Source organism: Triplophysa rosa, linkage group LG23 (assembly GCF_024868665.1).
Source record: "Triplophysa rosa linkage group LG23, Trosa_1v2, whole genome shotgun sequence".
Taxonomy (NCBI): Eukaryota; Metazoa; Chordata; class Actinopteri; order Cypriniformes; family Nemacheilidae; genus Triplophysa; species Triplophysa rosa.
This window is the reverse complement of record NC_079912.1, coordinates 16,633,221-16,653,111: the sequence shown is the minus strand read 5'-3', so window position 1 is coordinate 16,653,111 and position 19,891 is coordinate 16,633,221. Positions and strand designations below refer to the sequence as shown.

Genomic DNA, 19,891 nt, shown 5'->3' with positions numbered 1-19,891 from the left:
CGAATGAATTAAAACGATCATTTACGTCTTACAAGAGAACCTTTAATATAAAATTTGCTGTAAGTTTCAATCATTCTCGCCTCCCTGCAGGCAGTACTTGTGCAGGCAAGGCACAGGTGTCACGCACACACACACCCATTTTGTTGACATGCACATTTCTTTTATCGGTCCACCTTTTTGAGCATTGAAGAGCATTAAAAATGCGACCAATTTTGTTCGGGACGATTTTACTGTCAATAGCGGTCGCTTATTACGTTTATATCCCTCTGCCCAGCAATGTATCAGAGCCATGGGCGCTCTTGTTTACGGATGCAGTAATACGTAGCTTAATGGACGTGGTAAGAGTTATTATTGGTTTGCATTGGTATTCATATGTACATTAACCATTTTTGTTACGGTTGTAAAATAATTTCTAAGTGGATACATAAAGGTCTTCCTTGCAGTCGTTGCAAGCAAGCACACTTCTGCTGAATAAAAAGAAATAAAAATACAATAGACAACATCACAGAAATTCTAATGGATTTAATAAGGCAATGCATTGATTTTAATGGAATCTATAATGGTCTCTGTGGGTCTCTACTGGTAATGTGTTATGCATCTTATCTGGCTGAAGCGAACCGACAAAACATGAAATCCTACTGGAATGAGGCCAAAACACACTACGTGACAGAATATGTGGGTTTAATGGTAAACAGGTGATAGTTTTGTAATGGAAACCATTCGAATTTCTATTGGATTTTCCAGCATGGACACATGTGTGATGTGTGTGTTTATAACTCCAAAAAGGTTTTCATTTACAGGCAATGTGGACACATTCTGTTTTCCTAAAGGGATTTGCAGACCTAGAGATATTTGACCAATGCTGCTCTTTGATCTTTCTAACTTAGAGTTTTTTAGCTCACGACCTCGGACTGAGTCATCCCTTCGCTTTTGTTAAATACTTCATGTCATGGAATGAGATAGAGAGTGCACAGTCCAGCCCGGGCGTCCGTGTCACAGACGCTTCCTTCGCTGGAGTCCATGCGCGGGTGTTTGAATCCACTTTAGCAGGCCACTTAAAAAGAGGTGTGGTCTATTTTCATGGAGGTGGATGGACGCTTGGTAGTGCAAGTAGGTGATGCATAGCAAAAAGCACTTAATAAATACAACCTTTTTAATGTACAGAATGTCAGATGATCTGTAGTGTAATCTGTTAAATCTCTCTTTCTGCTTCTAGAGATGGAGTCGTATGACTCGCAGTGTAGACGGATGGCTGAAGAATTGGATGCAATCGTTATATCTGTCGAGTAAGAAATGCTCAACAATTTCTTGGATGTGGTCGATTACATTATTTTATAGATACATCACAGGTCATAATTAAGTTAATAACCCATTTCTACTCGTATTGTTTATGTTCAGGTACCGTCTAGCCCCAGAGGCACGTTTCCCAGATCAGTACAATGATGCTCTTGAGGCCTCCAAACGTATCCTGACAGCGGAGGTGCTGGATCGGTACTCTATAGACCCAGAAAGAGTGGCCGTGTCAGGTGACAGCGCTGGGGGGAACCTAGCCTCTGCTGTCACCCAACAGGTATTGAGTTTAAGTCAGAAATCCCTGCAGGTGTCTACATTGCCAAATGCATGCTAATACACAAATTAGTTCGTTATTGATGTTAACAGAGCTATAGGATGAAAAATGAAATATTTTTTCTTTTATATGTACATTGAAATTGCCCGAAGGTGAGGTTACCTTGTTCGGTTTTGTTTTTTTAATGTTAGGAATGTTGCATTTAATTATAAAGTAATGGATGGATGGATAGATATGTACTGTATATAAATATATATAAATAAAAGATCTATATGAAATATATATAAAATAGTGACATAATTGGTCTGTGTCCTTACAGATGGCCTTAGATGCCAGTGCACCCTTTAAGTTCAAAGTTCAGGCCCTCCTCTACCCCGTTCTCCAGTCACTGGACTTCAACACGCCCTCCCGCCAGCAAAATCGCAATATGCCCATCCTGAACGCTCCCCTCATGGCCCGCCTTTTGCTGGAGTACTTTAATGGGTCTCAGGCACTTGTTTCTTCTTTGCTGGCGAACAGGCACTTAGCTCTGAATCAGGGCCAGGAGATAGCAGCAGCCAAAGCTAAGATCAACTGGACCCAGCTTCTTCCGGCTGCCGCTCAGAAGAACTTTAAGCCTGTGGTTCCGCTGCAGGGTGACCAAAAGATGATCGAGATTCTAAAGTTTATGCTGGATGTGAGAGCTTCTCCTTTACTAGCTGAACAGGAGGTGTTGAAAGCTGTGCCACCCACTTATATCATGACCTGTGAGCTTGACATGCTGAGAGACGATGGGCTGATGTATGGCAGGCGACTGGAGGAGGCTGGAGTCGCCGTCACCATTGATCACTATGAAGATGGTTTTCATGGATGCACAAGCTTTGCGTTCTCGCCCACTCCGTTCGCGGTTGCATTGCGAAGTTTTGGAAACTACATCCGTTGGTTGAAGGAGAACCTGTAGTTGGGTTTATTGACATGTATGGGGACTAAACATGTCCCATATTAAATTTGCATTTTAAACATTGCCAAATTGTTTTTGTATTTAATAGCAATTTGTAAAGAACTTAACAGCCTGATGCTGCAGAAAATGTTTCGGGACTTTTGCTGTTGCAGTAAGAATGAATTATGGGATGAAACCAGTTGCTTTGAGAGCTGCTACTTGGGGTGTTAGGCACACAATTAAATGCAGGGTTGATTTTCTGATCAAACTTGATTTAATACCTTAGTGTGATATGTAAATGATTTATGCAATGCTAAACTGATCTACAGTATAAAAGGGTAGGTATATGGGACGCTTATTTCCATATGCATACATTTTTATTCCTTTTGAATTTTCACAGATTTGAATGTGTTATGTACATACTCGAATGCAGGGAAAACTTCATTTACCACCTTAATGTAATATCTAGATGATTTCTGCAATGCTAAACTGATCTATTAAATTTCATAAAAGGGTATTTTGGACCCCGGAACTAGTTTATTATACATTTTTTATAGATTTAAAGAAATGTATTTCATACATTTGCTTGAATGAAATATTCAAGATTATATTTTATTTATGTGGAATAATAAAAAAGTCTCCGTACATTCTGTTTTCCAACAAAAATTATATATATCTTCCATAAATACTCTTTAAGGCGAGCCATAAAATCTTCTCTCTAAAGCACATCAACATGTTTACCTACACCTCGTATCTGTTCAAATACAACACTTTTGGGAAAAATGTTCTACTTCTGTCTGGGAGAAGCAGAATGTCTTTGGTGGTTTCTTCGCTGTTGGCAGTCAGCAGTTTTGACAAAAGGGAATTTCCTAAAAACGGAGCAGTATGGGGCTTTAAAGAAACATGAGCTGCAAGGGAGCTGTGGAGGGAAGCTATCCATCACTGTTTGCGCATGGGAAACGCCGGGGGTGCAGATAAGCGCAGTGGAATGCTGGTGCTCGCTGTTTTCCTGCTCACCTGTGGGAACTTGCGTTGTTAGTGCGCTTTGACATTTTCCTCTAATTGATAGTGTGGGGACCATAATCGATTTCTGTGTTTAACAAACTGTACCGATATTCTCAGGGTAAATAAATGTGTTTTGAGTTTTACTATAAATAAACAAACAAATAAATAATGTATTTTAGCAAAACATTTAGCAATACTTCTTCTTGACAGCTGTTATTGTGTTGCAAGCATTCTGCATGCCAGTTACCAAAACAGATACTGCTATCATCTTTCAAATATGTTGAGTATGAGAAACACTGATATTGTTGTTTTTTTGGGGGAGGCTTAGATTATGATCATCTTTGTTTTTAAATCTCACATTTGTTTTGAAACAGTTTGTCGTGATTGTGCGATTCCTGTGCTACACAATAAAAGATTGACAGAAAAAAGGATACCGTTGCTAAGTCTCTTGTTCCTCTGATTTTTCCCCTGAGAAAAAGACCCAAGCAATTTCACACGTGTCTTTACTCGAGTTTCAGAAGAGATCTCGATGATGTCACAATCCATGCACAGATTTGTAAAGACACATTTGAGGTTCAATATGAATGCAAACAATTCTGCTTAAACTTATTGTGAACTATACTATTAAAATGAATTGTATTGCTGTATACACTATACACTACATGTTTTTAAGTACAATCAAATTGGCTTTACAAGTCATTTTAACTTACTGTAAATGTTGTCAAGTTGTTGATGTAACTTCAAAAACATAAGATAGAACAGCTTGAAGTGATAGTTCAGCCAAAAATGATAATTCTCATCATTTATCATGTCAAACCTGTATGACTTTCTTTCTTCTGCAAAGCACAACAGCTATTTTGAAGAATGTTAGTAACCGAACAACAGAGGCACTCATTCACTTCTATTGTATGGACACAAAATCAATGCCAGTTAAGCGTAAATTGGTGCAAGTTAACAACATTCTTCCAAATATCTTTTTTTGTGTTCTGCGGAATAGTCATTTTTGGGTGAGCAATCACTTTAGCTTCTTTTGAAGACTTAAAGTGATGTATAGCAAATAACTCATTTGTATCTATTTTGTATTTCTGGGAAGAAACGTTTAGGTGAAACATCCAAGTTGACACTTAAATGAGACACAAGTCTAACAATCTCAGAACATTCACATTTTGACTAAACACAAAACGGTACTAAACAAACAAAACATGATGTTTTCATTTTTTTGAAACGCACATAAAGATTTTTTGTTTATTCAGTGTTTGTTAGATTCCTTTGAATGGATTTGGTGCTTGTGCTGTTTTTACTTTAAGTTAAGTTAGTTTCACATACAACTGTGACAGAAGGGTGGATTTCTAATTCTTCTAGAGTTTAAGACAGTTCGCCTGCAGGCCGTCCTGAACGTATCGTGCTGACTGGAATAACCTGTTGTCTTTCATGCTGCGACAGAAACACCTCTGTGAAACAATAGAGATGTTTTTATCTCAACCACCTCAGATATTAAGTGCGACTGATCATGTCACATGATCAAACTTGATCTTAAACAGCTCGATGGCAAAGTGCGAGGCACTTCCTGTTCCCGGCAGCCACATAACCTGATACACTTTTTTGATACAACTTTGCGTAAGTTGCCTTCAGGAAGAGATTTTCATGCCAGAGTCTCGATTCCTTCATAGGTTACTGTGGCATGTGTAAGGCGAGGAGTAAATGATTAATCACAGAAAGCTCTCAGGTAATTTTAAAAGAAAACAAAACCGAAGGAGGCCGATGTGAACGCGGCAGTTCACATACCTAGTGCGAGAAGGAATGTTATTTTTTACATTGTTCAAAGCTTCCTGAATTTAAGGGCTGTTGCTTGCACGAAGCCAAGCTTTTTGTTGCTCTGTGTTTTTGTATGGTCATTTGTGGAGTATACCTGCAAGATTTTGACATACGAGGCAGCTAGACACTGACTCACACACACATTAAAAGCCTGTGTTCACTTCTGTCAGTCATTTCATTATAACAAAGCCAGTTACTGTTCTCTCAATGGGTTTCTGAAAGCTGTAGGTTTATGGTGCTTGCTTTTGCTCATACATACACCTAACCTTACGTTGTTAAAAATAGGGCACAATATACTGTATTTTTAAGGCCATTTTACATCGTGTTGTATAGGATTAACAGAAATGTCTGTACAATTAATAGATAATGTCCTGGCAGAAAAGCAACAATACATTTTTTTAGTTTTATTTAGGTTAAAAATAGTGGCATTACTAATTCTGCACTTTTTGTAGTACAAACATGAAACGTACCCCAAATTGTTTAGGTGAGTCTCTTTTGACCTTGTGACCTCTTTTGAACCCATAAGAAAACATAACAGATGTGATGGGAATTTTAATATTAACATCTCAATTATTTCTCACAGATAACAATGACATTAAATAGAGAACAAATGGAAACTGAAATCTCTCGTGTCTCTGATATTTCTCCTGAGGGAAAGACCCAGAAATTTTACAAAGGTCTCAGACATTATAGAGTTAAAGAAAAGATCTCAAAAACTCAGGTTGGTCAAGTCTGCAATCCAACGTCAATATTACTGAAGATATCGATATAAACCTAAACATTTCTCATCAAATGTACCCAAATCCAGATTCTTTTTAGTTTACTCCATTCGTTTTATATTTCTCTTAATGTATTTTAACAATTGTCTTGTTTGTTTCTATTTTGATCACTCATTTTTAAGGAAAAACATCGGAGACTACGTTGATATTTAAATGAAAGAACTGAGAACAACAGATCAGATCTTCTGAGCTGTGGAAGAGCAACATCTGAGCAATAACCTTTCGCTGCAGCAAGTATCTAAACACCCTGAACACTCCACCAATCACACAGCAAAGTGCTAAAATCACCCAGAATACCTGGCAAACACTCAACAACCTTCAAACAACCTCAACAGCCGTTTTCATCAACACTTGATATCTGTACTATGACACATCGTTCAGATTCACAAGCCCATACGGAGACATTTTGAAGCACGGCAACCATTTTTCTGACGACGTGTCTGATTTGGTGTTTGGAGTTTAGATCATCTATCACACCCCACCCACGAATGACCATTTGGCTTTTGCAGCTTCTCAAACTTAACAGAGAAAGACTGCCAAACTCTAAAAGCACCCGACACCCCTGTATCCCGTAACATTTACATCTCCATAAATCAGAGGAGTCTTCTCCTCCTCGGAGGACTTTCTCAGAGATCTCTGACCTGAAGAACATGTCTGCTTGAAAGTTTAAATAAGAACAACATGCGTTGATTTAAGCACTGATGTGAAGCGAGAGCAGGCATCCCTCCCACATGGCAACATCACGGCTTTGCTTCGCTCATCCCAGAGGGAAATTTGGGAATCTCCCTTTCCCTTACATAGAAGCGATGTCACAATACGTCCTTTTATCCTGACCTATACGTCTCATGGCACTTTAATTGCATGGCTTAAGCATGACAGAATATAATGTTAGCACCCCACTTTATAGCTCTCCCAAACTATTTTTCTCCCCCAACTCTTTTTCATTTCCTCCCCCGCTGTTTTCCATTTTTGCGCATTTGACACTAACAAGATTGCTTTTTTCTGACGATAAAGTGGGGCCCCCAAATTTAAGGCCCATTTTCCGAGCCAAATTCCGTATTCCTCAAACTCAACGGAGCATTGAATCAAGACCCTGTAACTCTATGAAACCCCCCATGTTCTTTGCAACGGATATGATCGCACATTTATCAGCGGCCCAGCCAGGATTTGCAGCCCCTGCGGCTTGGTTTTTAAAATCCCTGAGGATGAAAAAGCAACTCGCTTTAGCTGCGCTCAGCCCTATCAGCCTTGGCGCTCACGCCACATAGTCATACAATGATATCAGATTATTTAACAGAAGTGAATGATTTGAAACAGCCGTCGTGTTTTTCGTCAAGTAGAATTACATTCAGAATTAGATTTAAAGCAGTGGTTGCCTCTGAAAAACAATCTGCCATTATACAGGGTTTGTGAGTGGTTGCAAGGGCGTTGCTATGTGGTTGCCAGGGGGTTGGCAAGGTGTGCTGGGTGGTTGCCAGGGTGTTGCAATGTGGCCATCTTAAATATAAAAGCGCTTCAAAAGGTTTTTCACAGTGATGTCGTAGAAGAACCATTTTGGTTCCCCACAGAACCATTCAGTCAATGTTCTTAAAAGAACATTTCGTTCTTACATTTTTATAGTCTAAAGAACTTTTTATTTGCTAGAAAGAACATTTTGTGCAACAGAAAGGCTCTTTGGATATTTAGCCAAAAAAGGTTATACGGCATTTATTTTTACCCAAGTCACAATAGCCCACCCAAAGTCTATCCTTTTGACTTTTCTTACTTATATTTTTACATACCAAATGAAATTATAAGTCAGAATGCTTATTGTGTGTCCCGGGGTTTCTCAAACATTCAGCTCCAAGATAAAAGGAGTCGACGGGGGAGGACTTCGGTCAATCACGGCTCCACACCACACTCATGTTCCATGGGCCAAAGTCACTCCCTCCACCACCCCACACACACTAAAACCCAAACACTCACGCTAGAGACACCCATCATTCTGCTGATGTGGTCGGGTCAACCTAAGCAATGATTTTGTCACTCACTGGCTATTGCTTCTCTTGGCGTCAGCTAAAAAAATCCCAGCCAAATCTACCCTGCGCATTCTCTTCTGCTGGAAAATCCCAAGTTTCCGGCCCGTCCTCGGGTCGCCTGCCGCTCTTTTTTCCTCCTTTGTGTTGTGCCCTCCTCCCTTCCACCTTGTCTGTGCCAGATATGTTCATATTAGAGTTGCTTGTTGCATTGTTTAAGTTGCCTATGAGTCAGGGTTGGACAGACGTGTCAACACCGTGGCCTTCTGAGACCGCAGACGAACACAGCTGGCTGACAGAGATAGAGCGAAGGAGAGAACGCAGAATGAGGCAGTATGGGTGTGGAAACAATGAGAAATGTTTGAATTAAGAACGAGAATGAGGTTTATACCAATGTATCTATTGTTCTACATGTAATAACATTTTATTGCGTTGTATATTGTACATCATTTACAAACCCGTATGACTTTCTTTCTTCTGCAGTACACAAAAGAAGATAGTTTGAAGAATGTTAGAAACCAAACAACATTGACCTCCATAGTATGGTCACAAAAGACATTTTTCAAAATATCTTCTTTTGTCTTCCAAAGAGTCATTTACAGGTTTTGAATGGCATGATGATGAATAAATGACGGAATTTAGATTTTTGGGTGAACTGTCCCTTCAATAGTGCTCAGATTTATTTATAAATCAATTTCTTGAATGGAAAGTAAAAGATTACAGTCTTAAGCTATAGTTCTGTTCTCTTACTGTATGACCACCATTGTCTCCTTTGTGTCTGTTTTTGTATCTCCTCAAGGATTTACTACTTAACTATTTAAAAGAAACATCACCGATATAAACTACAAAACAAAGTCGAGTAAAAACACCTCATCCCAAATCTCATGCTCTGTTTTATGCTGACCACAACTTTTCCAAAGGAAGACCAGTCAACATCCTCGAGGATGAATGAAGCCAGTTTGGTCACCTCCGTTCATCTGCTGTTGATTTATAACCGCTGATCTAATCTCAGCGTGACATATCTGGCACAAACAAGCCTATGAAAAAAGCACATTTTGTTGCTCGCTGTGGTGCCTGTGGAGCGGGACGGTGCTTGGGTCTGAACCATTCATAACTTAAAAAACATCTGTAAATACTCATGTGAAGAAACTTCTAATCACTATTTACCTCCATGTGGCACCTATAGGTTAAGTAATAAGATATGCTGGTAATTTTATAGTTATTATGTCTTGAAGCGTAATGATCATAAATGGGGACAATGTAAAACAGCTCTGCTTTTAATGATACATGTTAGGGTTTGTTAGAATTTTGTACTTTTGCTGTAAATTTGCTAATTGGTTTGGGGTGAAGAAGACGTGTTACCGAGTGATGTGAACAAATAATTTCGTCATGTAAAACGATATATAGCATTATAAAGAGTTACACACGCTTGGACAACAGGAAGAAACTCGGTCTGGCCGTTTTGGACCTTGTAATTTCGTTTTTAAAGGGGCCCACCAAAACCTGTCAACTTGATGGTAGTAACAGAATAGCTCTTTAAATCAGAAGGCAAAAAATGGCCAGCCCCTGAGATCGAGCACAATACATGCAATACCCCCCAGAATTTCTAAATAGGACCAGATTGCAAGCACATGTGAAAAATCAAATACAGCTCGCTTTTTCCGTAAAGTAGGCCTACGACATTACAACACAGAACAATGCACGAATCCTAATAAAAAAGGAAATTAGGCCTACTTTGTTGAAGCAAAACTAAATTATTTTACAAAGCTCGAGGTTATGGGACGTTGTACATTTACAGACGATTCAGGTCACTTCCACAAGTGGTTACATAAAGTTCTCGCAGTGCTCAGAAAATCAAAAACGAAAGAGGATCTGCATTTTCAGGAAAGTACAATGTTCACGGTTTCCCTGATATGTTGGTCTATGCTGCCCCGCCTCCATGTTTTTTTCATATGTACAGAGAAGGAATTCTGCTCAGCTTTTGTCTCGAGCTGCGGCAACACACGCAATGGTCAGCATGACAGGCTCGCACAGCATGCAGTACATCGGACTTCTGCTGCTGGCTGCAATTCTCCTGCAAACTATAGCCGTGGCTGTGACTTTCATTTATTTTAGCAACGTCCTGTCGACGGTAAGGATCGTATACCTTTTGCTTTTGGTTGCACGTAAACGCAGAAGTGTTGCAAAGTTTTTCTGATCGCTTTGTTGCGCATGTTGCGACAGGGATGTGAAGGTGTTATTTCAGAAGAAATGAATGAAGTTTGCTGGGTTTCGCGGTTGGAGGAACTAAGAGTTTGTTTGCAGAAGTTTTTGTGCTTGCATTTTGTTAGGTGGAAAGATGCCAACAGGTCGCTCAGTGGAGCCTGAAGTACAAGTTAAGCAATAGCAGGCGGGCCATTCAATGTGGTTAATACAAAAAACATAAACAAAAAAACCGAAAGCTCATCAATAAAAATAAACAAGCACAAAATCTTAATTTTGGCATGATTAAGATTTTTTGCATTTATGATTTGATAATAGACATGTTTTAGGTTTTTATGTATGCAAATATAATAATTATTACGTAAAGGAAATATAATTGGAGTCTTAATTTTTGCATTTACGTGTACACAAAAGTGACTTAAGATTGGTTAAAATTATAATTAGAGTTTACTTTTTACATGCTACGATTTCAAAAAATGGTCAGATATTTATAATAGGAAGAAATGTACGTCTTAATATTTGCACAGTAAACTAATTAATTATTATTATGATCAACTCGTTCTTGCATTTCGTGTATGATACAATAACGTTTGATAGTTATATTCACATGCTCTTATTTTTACATGTTATGTTAGCCAAACGATTGCGTGTATTTTAACTGGGGAATAAGGTTATATGAAAAGCTGCGCTTTTCGATTTTTAAATGGATCGTGAAGCAAATGTTGCCTTTGAAATAGTTAAAACCACACGCTTTAATAAATTCAATATGACTTTGATTGTTATTTACAGATGAAAGAAACTTTCTCCAAGAGCAGTGTTTCGTGTCTGATGCGTGCCAACCTCAGGACTATAAAGGGTGAGGAATTAAAGGCGGGGGAGGAAAAAGACGACCCCTGCTGGCAGGTCACGCAACAGCTGCACTTTCTCATTGAAAAGGTATCGGCTTCAGTGGAGCCGTGAAGTCATATAGCCGGAGACAATGAGCTCATTTATTACGACCAAGATCGTTTTTCGGTTTTTAATTAATTGAGGAATTTTCTTCATTTTTCTAAGCTTAAGATACAAAACCCAATTATTAGAAATCACGCAGAAGAATTACTCTTTGTTGAAATGTTTAACTCAGTTCTGTTTGTATTCTAATATATGTTTTTCATATGTTCAACAGTCCATGTCCAGTCGTTATCAGAAAGAAATTTCATCAGCGGTCAAAGGTATGTTGCAAGATAAAGAGCCAAAACACATTAAGATTATTTGTGCTCAAATATATAAACTCTGAACTGTAAACGTACGTGTGGGATTTTTAACAGATGAAGTCTCCAGAGTTCTTCCCTCGCTGGTGATCCAAGACCAGGACGATTCCCCTCGGCCCAAGATTGCAGCACACGTGACAGGCAGTTATATACCAGAACCAGAAAAGTCAGGAGGTGAGTCTCGTTTCAGGAAAGACATAATGAAACCAAATTTATCTGGGATTTGTTGGCATTTACCTCATGCAGCTTTTGTTTCTAAATCCTAATCTGAGAGTCCACATTCACCTGTTCCATAGAGAGTAAAGTCAAAATAAACCGCACTGAGCTAGTGGACAGATTGGATGAAGTCCAAATCAGATAAAATTCTTCATAACTACACAGAAATCTTGAAGCGCACTGAACAATGACTGTGCGCTTTGTTTACATGCTGGCTTCCTTGAAAAGGAGCTCATAAAACACTTCACGGCTTTTATGTAGGGCAGAGGACATATTTATGATGTCTCTCCAGTCGCCGTTTCATCATCTCTCTATGGTCATTTGGCTAAAACAAAAACTGGTTTGTAATTTGAGCCGCGTCTTTGAAACAAGCTGCCAAATGCTGAAACAATACGGCTTTTCTGTCAAACCCAACCCATAATCCTTGTATTTGGCTTGACGATGCAGGTCTACCGAACAGGAAGGTCTACGGCCAGAAGATCCAATCGTGGGAGTCTGAAACGGGTTTGGCGTTTCTCCAGAACGTTGAGTTAAGTGACGGGGAACTGGTGGTGCCGCAGGCGGGCCTGTATTACATCTACTCGCAAACTTACTTCAAACACACGCTTATAGAGGATGTGGAGAAAGATAAGGAGGAAGAGGACGGCACGTCGGGCGAGTCCGTCCGGGGAAAACCGATGTTGCAGTACGTTTATAAAAAAGTGAGCTCGTACCAGGTGCCCATATTTCTTATGAAGAACGCCCGGACGACGTGCTGGTCACGTGACACGGAATACGGGCTGTACTCGATCTACCAAGCGGGCCTTTTTCAGCTCGGAGGGGGGGATAGAGTGTTCGTGACGGTCAGCAACGTGAGCACCATCGATATGGACGAGAAGTCAAGCTTTTTCGGTGCGTTCTTGGTGAGCTAGACACAACAGTGACACGGCGTGGAAAACGCACTCGAGATGAGAGACAAGACTCGGCTTGCTCGGCATTTTTACCTGAGCGGTCTTTGATAGGCAGCCAAACGCCGCAAAACATTTGGACGTGTTTGCCGAGATGCACCGTATCCTGCCAAAACTGTTAACTGTGATTGAAGAGATCTGGGAAGGGGGCAAACATGTGGCGCTTTTTTGTGCTCGCCCAGCGCGTTCAATCATAAATCAGTTTTTTTTAGCGTTGGAATGCACTGCGAACGGAGCGTAAACTCATCAAGTCTGCCTGGAGGGGCGGAGAAAAGTGCGGGCTTGCCGGGTTGTTTGGACCTGGGGTGTCTGTCCGGGCAGGAAAAGGAAGGTGTGACTCAAAGCAAGTGTGCCTTAGGATGAGCTGCAGGCTTTTCTTGGTGGCTTTCATCCTTCTCTTCTGTGACTTCATGTAGCAGTTTGTGTATGTGTGAAAACGAATATAAACGGCTTATTTTTAAACACACGAGACTTCTGTTTCTCGCTGTTTTGGCTTTAAGAAATGCACCTGCACGTTTCTTTACGGATCATGCATCGATTGTACTTGCGTAGTATTGGGTGTCAATATCTGCACTATTATTGTGTTTGTTGTGTTTTTATGAACTCGTGAATTTAGGACTTGTACATTAAATGTGAAAATCACTGTGATGTTGTACAGTATACGGTTGCTTTGTACAGATTTTTTGTATATACATTTACACCAGTGTTGAACATATACTGATCAATGTACATAACAATGCAAACCTGACACCACACAAGTAACCATTTTCACCATGTATGTTGTCTGAAGTGCACACAGTTAGACACTTTTAAAGGGGCAGATTCACCCAAACGAAACTTCGTCCATCATTCACTCTTAAGTCATTTCACACCTGCATGACTTTCTTCTGCAGAACAAAACAAAATATATTTTGAAAAATGTTGGTAACTAAACAACACTGGACTCCATTGACTTCCATTGTATGGACACAAAACCACTGAGACATTTCTCAAAATATCTTCTTTTGTGTTCCACAGAAGAAAATGTCACATATTCAGTAAAAGAAAGTCTTTTTTTTGGGTGAACTTTACACATTTGTATAATTGCTAGTGGAGTTTAACAACGTCTTATTCAACTGCCGCAGTTGCGCGTGTTTTGCATCATTGTCCAATATGTGCCTACATGCAAACAATAACTGCTTATTTATTTGCAGATTGTGTCACATAGACAGCATGGAAACCATTTTTGCGATGCATATCCAAGAATATGAATACATTTAAAATGTCTTTGTTATCCACAGGAATCATCTACTTTCTGTGCCTGTTTTTCATTTATCAAACCCATTTTATGTACAGTCTAAAATATGTTTCCTGTTATTGCATCATAAAACTTTTTTCTAAAACTCCAGCTTTGATTTGGGTTATCTATCATGCAGTCATACATGCTTTTTTTCTCTATTTCGCCCTCTTGTGGTGTATGTTCATGAATACGACTGGGCAGAAATCCAATGCATTTACAGCACTCCATAGACTTATTACATTACGTATCAGACTATCATTAAATACATCAATTGATCTTTGGGAAACCAGTGTTTAATAACCTTAACATTCAATTCAGAATATTAATTTGGGTGATTTAGATTTTAAAGGTACTGCAGACACCAGTTAAAGGGATAGTTCACCCATAAATGAAACTTCTGTCATTTTGTCACCCTCTTGTCATTTCAAACCTGTATGACTTCTTCTGACCACAAAAGAAGATACTTTGAAGAAGAATGTTGGTAAACAATGGCAGTACACATCACTTCTATTGTACGGACACAACCAATGCAAGTCAATGGGCACCGCTGATATTGTTTGAAATATCTTCTTTTGTGTTCTGCAGAAAGAAAGAAAGCCATACAGGTTTGAAACGACAAGAGTAAATGATGACAGAATTTTCATTACTAGGTAAACTATCCCTTTAAGGACATCAACATGATATTTATAGATGTTCTTTTATTTGATGCTCTGCCTGCATTGCAATTTTATGTGACTTTACTGGGAATTAAATCATTTCATTAAAAGCACTTAAAAATGACAATGCCACATCAATCGTCATGTTATAGATACACCATCACGCATTGTTTTTCTTACCTACCAATTCAGTTGCAGTACCGAGTCATGCACTCGCATATGGACGGCATATGTTTCATAGCAAAGCTTTGTTCTAACTGTAATACACCCTTGTAATTGTTTGCTCTGTTTAACAGCACAATGCCTAGGAGCAACTGTTCGATTTTTTGCGATCCTGTTTTTGTGCATTCAGGTTTCGATATACAGTCACATGACCTACCGAATCTCAACCAGATGTCACTTGCAAACAGGTCATTTATACCCAAGTCATTTGTGAAATGAGAGACACGAGTCATGTTAGGATTTTTCTTTTTTTGTGGAAATATGTTACATTTTTATTACATGTTTTTAAATGCCCCAAGGAAAAAAAAAAATTCGAGACAGCAAAAACTAGCACGATCAGGACGACAACATAACTTAGACAGAAACCGTACATACTGCATTTGTGTGACTTGCATCTGTAGAAATTGTATACAGCCGATGCCCTGGGAGGACCATAATCTATGTTAAGTGATACCCAATAAATACTGCAAATGTTGTTAATGTAACTTACAAAATATATCATAAAATGTACTTTTCAATTGAAGTCTGTGTACAAAAAACGTTTATAAATACAACCAGTCTCTACTGATGCTGTAGGGTACCGTTTAATTCACCAGGTCTCGTCCCCAAACCCCAATCTGAAAATCTTCCACATATGCACATAGTGTGACCCGCAACAATGAGGTCAGGAATATCTTGCCAAAGATCGTGCCATATAGATCACTTGTACTACTCCGTAAAAACAACTTTACCAAATCAAACACTTTCACCTCTTCTAACAGTGTGCAAAAGAACCGAAAACTAGTACAAATGATTTAGAGGCACAAGCTTCAGCAATAGTTCGTTTAATTGACAATGTGAACTGAAACAGAATCACAATAGCTGCCTTATCACAAACTCCGGTGGCACCAGCCCTTCGGTTTGGAACACAGGGCTATGGTTAAAAACTAACTTCCGGTGCTCAGTCATATCTCATGTCCAACGGTTCATCAAATCCTTTGTCTTCGTGAGGTCCTGTAGCCAAAAAAGAGGCCACGGGTGAGCCGGCCGCCGCGGAGACGTTGAGCATCCCGCCCGCCCCACTGCCCGTAGCGTTCCGCACAGCGATGCTGGTGACGTTGATGCCCAGAGTGAGTCTCGTCTGCTCGAGGGCTTTCTCTGGAACCGCGAAGGCCTCCAGCTTCTTCTCACCGTTGGCCATGTAAGAGTTTTGACAGCCCCTGCATATGCAGTCCAGACAAGCTTTGCGGTTGGAGTAACAGGGGCACCGTTGGCCGCGGCATGTAAGAACACTTGGGTTTTGGGTCGCCCTGCCACACTTGCAACCCTTTTTCTCCTGCGCCTTCTTATAAACCACTTTCGTGGGGCTCCCGGGAATGAGCGCGTTACTCACGATACGCTCTTTCGTCTTCTCCTTCGATTTAGGAGCTCCCTGTTTCGACTTAGTGCATGATTTTTTGGGCCCGTGATGGTCGAGGGTCTTTTTGACATGTTTGGGGGGCACCAGCAACGTCTTGGCCACTTTGGGAAGGCTGCCACCGTTGGGCACCGCCGCCATGTGAGGCAGAGTTTGAATGGGAGATTTGGGTTCACACTTGACGGGGGCGGAGGCGGAGGCGCCCAGCTCGGGACCCCGCATGAAGGTAGAAATAGGTAAGGGTTGAATCTTTTCGCTATCGCTTTCCGACCGCGAGCGCTTGCGGTTGGTCCGTGGGCCTCTTGGCGTCACGGCAGAGCAGGATATTCCAAAATGCTGAGACGTTGGGTGCTGGGGCACGACACTATCTTGCGAATCGCGCGGGAGCGAGGAAAGCTGCCGAGTGGAGCTGTCGATGGAGGCGAAGGGTCCATTTGAGTTTCCAGAAGGCTCGAGAGTTGACGGTAACAGAACAGAACATTCATCCTGGGTTACGTTGTCTGGTTCCAGAGTCCTGAGTACCTCCTCAACGCTCAAGAGGAGAGTTCCACCATCATGCTTAATATCCTCCTCTCCAAATTCGCAAATGTCCATGCTGCTGGTGCAAAGCTCCTCATCGGCGGACACCGCCTCACACACGGGGATCTCGCTCGTAAAACTCTCCTCTTTCACAACCTGACTGTCCTCCACGTCTGGATCATTCGTCCCTAGCGAAGGTAAACCTGCTGTCAACTCCTCTACATTGGTCAAACCGTTACAGTCCTGAAGACCGTTGATCCTTTGAGGACTGAGGCCTTGTTCCTCCGTCGAAGGGGACTGGCCCTCATCGGGGAGCGTTTCTGATGTCGACGGTGTAGGGGACTGGTCTGGTAAAAACAGAGAGAGAGACTCGTCCCCGTTGTCCAATGAGAGGCCCTCGTTCAACAGAGCCACTATGTCTGAGGACCCTCCCACGGGGCCTGAAATGTGCTGGGCAAGAGGAGAGCGTGCGATGTACTTGCAGAGCTTTCTGTAGCAGTCCACCAGGATACATAGCTGCTTGTTTTCTTCGAACTGCTCGTAGTCTTTACACCAGCTGCACGACGGCTTCATGATCATCTTTTTGCCTTTACATGATTTACAGACGTAGTGCTGGCACGAGGAGTTGTTTGGGGCTATTGGATCTTGGAGCAAATTACCTGAATAAAAGAAAAAAACAAGATGTTAAAAGCATGCTTGTTCGTTTGATGACACAACAACATGCAAATAATAAATGATTAGGCATAAATTAATACTTACTAAATGATGCTATTCATCAACAGTTAATCATTTTTTTTTGTACATTCAGAGCAAATGCATACTGTATAATGCAACAACAAGCAATGCATTAAAAACAAAACGACAAATACATTTGGTCATCAAAGGCTCAGCAAAACAAAAGCCACACAAACGCGCTGACGTTTATGAGTCACGTGATGTGGTTCATGTTACATACACGGCATATGTTCAGCAGGGTCCCAAAAACACGCATGTATGTAAACATTTAAACATAATTAAAACCTATTTTATAATAATAAAAGTATTCATATATTATTAATGAAACGTTTAATGCATATTTAAATTCGGTATCATGTTTTTTTTGTAAATAAACGAAACAAAAAACTCTTTACCATTGTAATTTGGGTCATTTAAACTCGAACGCTTGAACTGTCGCAAACATACTGGCTTTTATATCTAATAAAACATTCAATTCATTACTATAATCAATATATACAGCATGCATTTACTGATGTGTTTATAAATGCCTCCGCTTCGAGACATCATTATTGTCCGCTTCTGTTGTCAATGTGTGTTAGCAATGTGTAGACTCAATGGGGGTGTGTCACGGTCGGCGGGGCTTTGGAGATCACGAGAGGCTGTGCGCGTGCAGCGATCAATCACGCAGTGTGATGACACATACATGTAATAACACAACACGGACTCACCACAAACAAGGCAGCCGAGAGACTGTCTAAAAAAAGGCAAGAGCTTATAAATTTCCGTCAAAGCCTCGGGGTCCCGGGGATCGCACTGCAGCACCAACCGACAAGCTGACACGTAGAGAGTGGTCGCATTCACCGGGTTCATCTCAGCAGCGTCGTGCTAGACAGATCCAGTTCGGGGAGGAAAAAAGAAAAGGCTTCAGTCCCGCCAGCAGCCCACGTATCATCAATGCCGACGAACCCGGGCTTGCAATATTCCGTCGACTGTGAAATGCAATGCAAGGAATGCTTTATGCAAAGGAGAATTCACCAGATATCGGCGCACAAGCACGCACAATTCGTCTCTGCACATCGCATTCGTTAAAACCACTCCATCTTATCGTTTGCTCCTCTTCCACGGCACGAAATTCGGCCGAATCATCATCATCATCGCTGGGGGAGAAACGATCGTCCACGTCGATCCGAATCAAACGCAACGACGCATTTGCGAAATCTGATCAGTGATACTCCATTAAAAACCGTTATACAGTTTCGGTTTAAAATTCAACAACAACACGCTGGTGGCGCTCTTCACCCCACCGGGCCTCCGATTACCACCAAATTCAAATACAGAGCACAGATTAACGTTACACTCTCGGCCTCATTCCGAATGCATGCAGTCCTTGTTTGCCATGCTATTCCTGAGGTTTACTTATAATCTCTGTGCATATATGTGATCTGTGTTAGATCGCAGCGGCGACCGTGCGTGGATCTGAACGCAAGCACTCTGTTATTGTCCGCCGCAAAAAGAACAACAGGCCGCTTTTCTGTGTCAAACCTTCAAATGCACGCAAACAGTTGGAGTTCGTGCGCCGGTAATTCACCATGCGTGCTTGTGGATTATTTTGCGGGCCGCGTGTAACGAAAAAGCCGCGAGTTTGACGTCCGTTTGATGTTAAGTACACCGGCCGACAGTGTGAGCTGCGCCTCCAGGATGTCAGGAACAAAAATAGGCCGCTTCTCTTCTTTTAGGATTTATCCTGCCGTTTTCCTTTCGTTCTGCGGCGTAGAAAGCGTTACGTCTGGTGAATAAACAAATTTAGTATCCACGACATAAATGCACGAGCCATTCGCTTGAAGAAAAATATTTTACTATATTCTGTTGCGATTTTGAAATGTATGTGTATTTGAAAAGGCTTTCCCCTCCCTTCCTCTCCGCATTAGAACAAGGAGGCGGCGCTGCTGTCCACATCTCGCGAGAACAAGGCAGCCAGCGCGACGGAAGTGCGAATATCGCGATACTATGTTGTTGGGAGGCTATCGTCTTGAACTCGCGAGAAGAGATCACAAACCCGTGCGGTTGATTGGTTTCCTTGGTTACATAAACGTTTTGTGTGGGCCGTGCCCCTCGAGAAGGAAGATGCCCAATGGTTAAAAGGGGCTACAATTTTAGGCAGTCAGTTAACAAACCATTGTCAATAATATTCCCATTCTTTATTTTAAATCCCGAAGACGTTTTTAAAATAAAACTGTTACGGTTTTATCGCAGTGCTGAAGACAGAGTATTAAATAAATATATATAAAACAAAAGGCGTGCTCTGTACAAAAACAGGAACAAATACAAAAACAAATATAACGCAAAAATTGTCATTGTAAAACCTTGGCTTTCAAAGTTTGCTTCTT

At 40.9% G+C, this 19,891-nt stretch overlaps 3 protein-coding genes across 3 annotated transcripts; 2 read left to right on the top strand and 1 right to left on the bottom strand.

Moving 5' to 3' along the window:
- Nucleotides 1-102: 102 nt before the first annotated feature.
- LOC130546949 (neutral cholesterol ester hydrolase 1-like) lies at nucleotides 103-3,923 on the top strand. Its single transcript, XM_057322508.1, has 5 exons — nucleotides 103-338; nucleotides 888-1,110; nucleotides 1,217-1,286; nucleotides 1,399-1,570; nucleotides 1,887-3,923. The coding sequence occupies exons 1-5, from the start codon at nucleotides 201-203 to the stop codon at nucleotides 2,505-2,507; spliced, it is 1,224 nt and encodes a 407-aa protein (XP_057178491.1). The 5' UTR covers nucleotides 103-200; the 3' UTR covers nucleotides 2,508-3,923.
- Nucleotides 3,924-10,037: 6,114 nt separating this feature from the next.
- Nucleotides 10,038-14,792, top strand: tnfsf10 (TNF superfamily member 10). The gene is made up of 5 exons (XM_057322881.1): nucleotides 10,038-10,231; nucleotides 11,092-11,238; nucleotides 11,468-11,513; nucleotides 11,610-11,726; nucleotides 12,216-14,792. The coding sequence occupies exons 1-5, from the start codon at nucleotides 10,040-10,042 to the stop codon at nucleotides 12,677-12,679; spliced, it is 966 nt and encodes a 321-aa protein (XP_057178864.1). The 5' UTR covers nucleotides 10,038-10,039; the 3' UTR covers nucleotides 12,680-14,792.
- A 165-nt stretch (nucleotides 14,793-14,957) lies between these two features.
- On the bottom strand, nucleotides 14,958-19,458 carry msl2b (MSL complex subunit 2b). The gene is made up of 2 exons (XM_057322880.1): nucleotides 18,233-19,458; nucleotides 14,958-17,446 (listed from the first exon to the last, which is right to left on the bottom strand). Exons 1-2 carry the CDS (start codon nucleotides 18,372-18,374, stop codon nucleotides 15,813-15,815), a joined length of 1,776 nt encoding a protein of 591 aa, XP_057178863.1. The 5' UTR covers nucleotides 18,375-19,458; the 3' UTR covers nucleotides 14,958-15,812.
- Nucleotides 19,459-19,891: the final 433 nt, after the last annotated feature.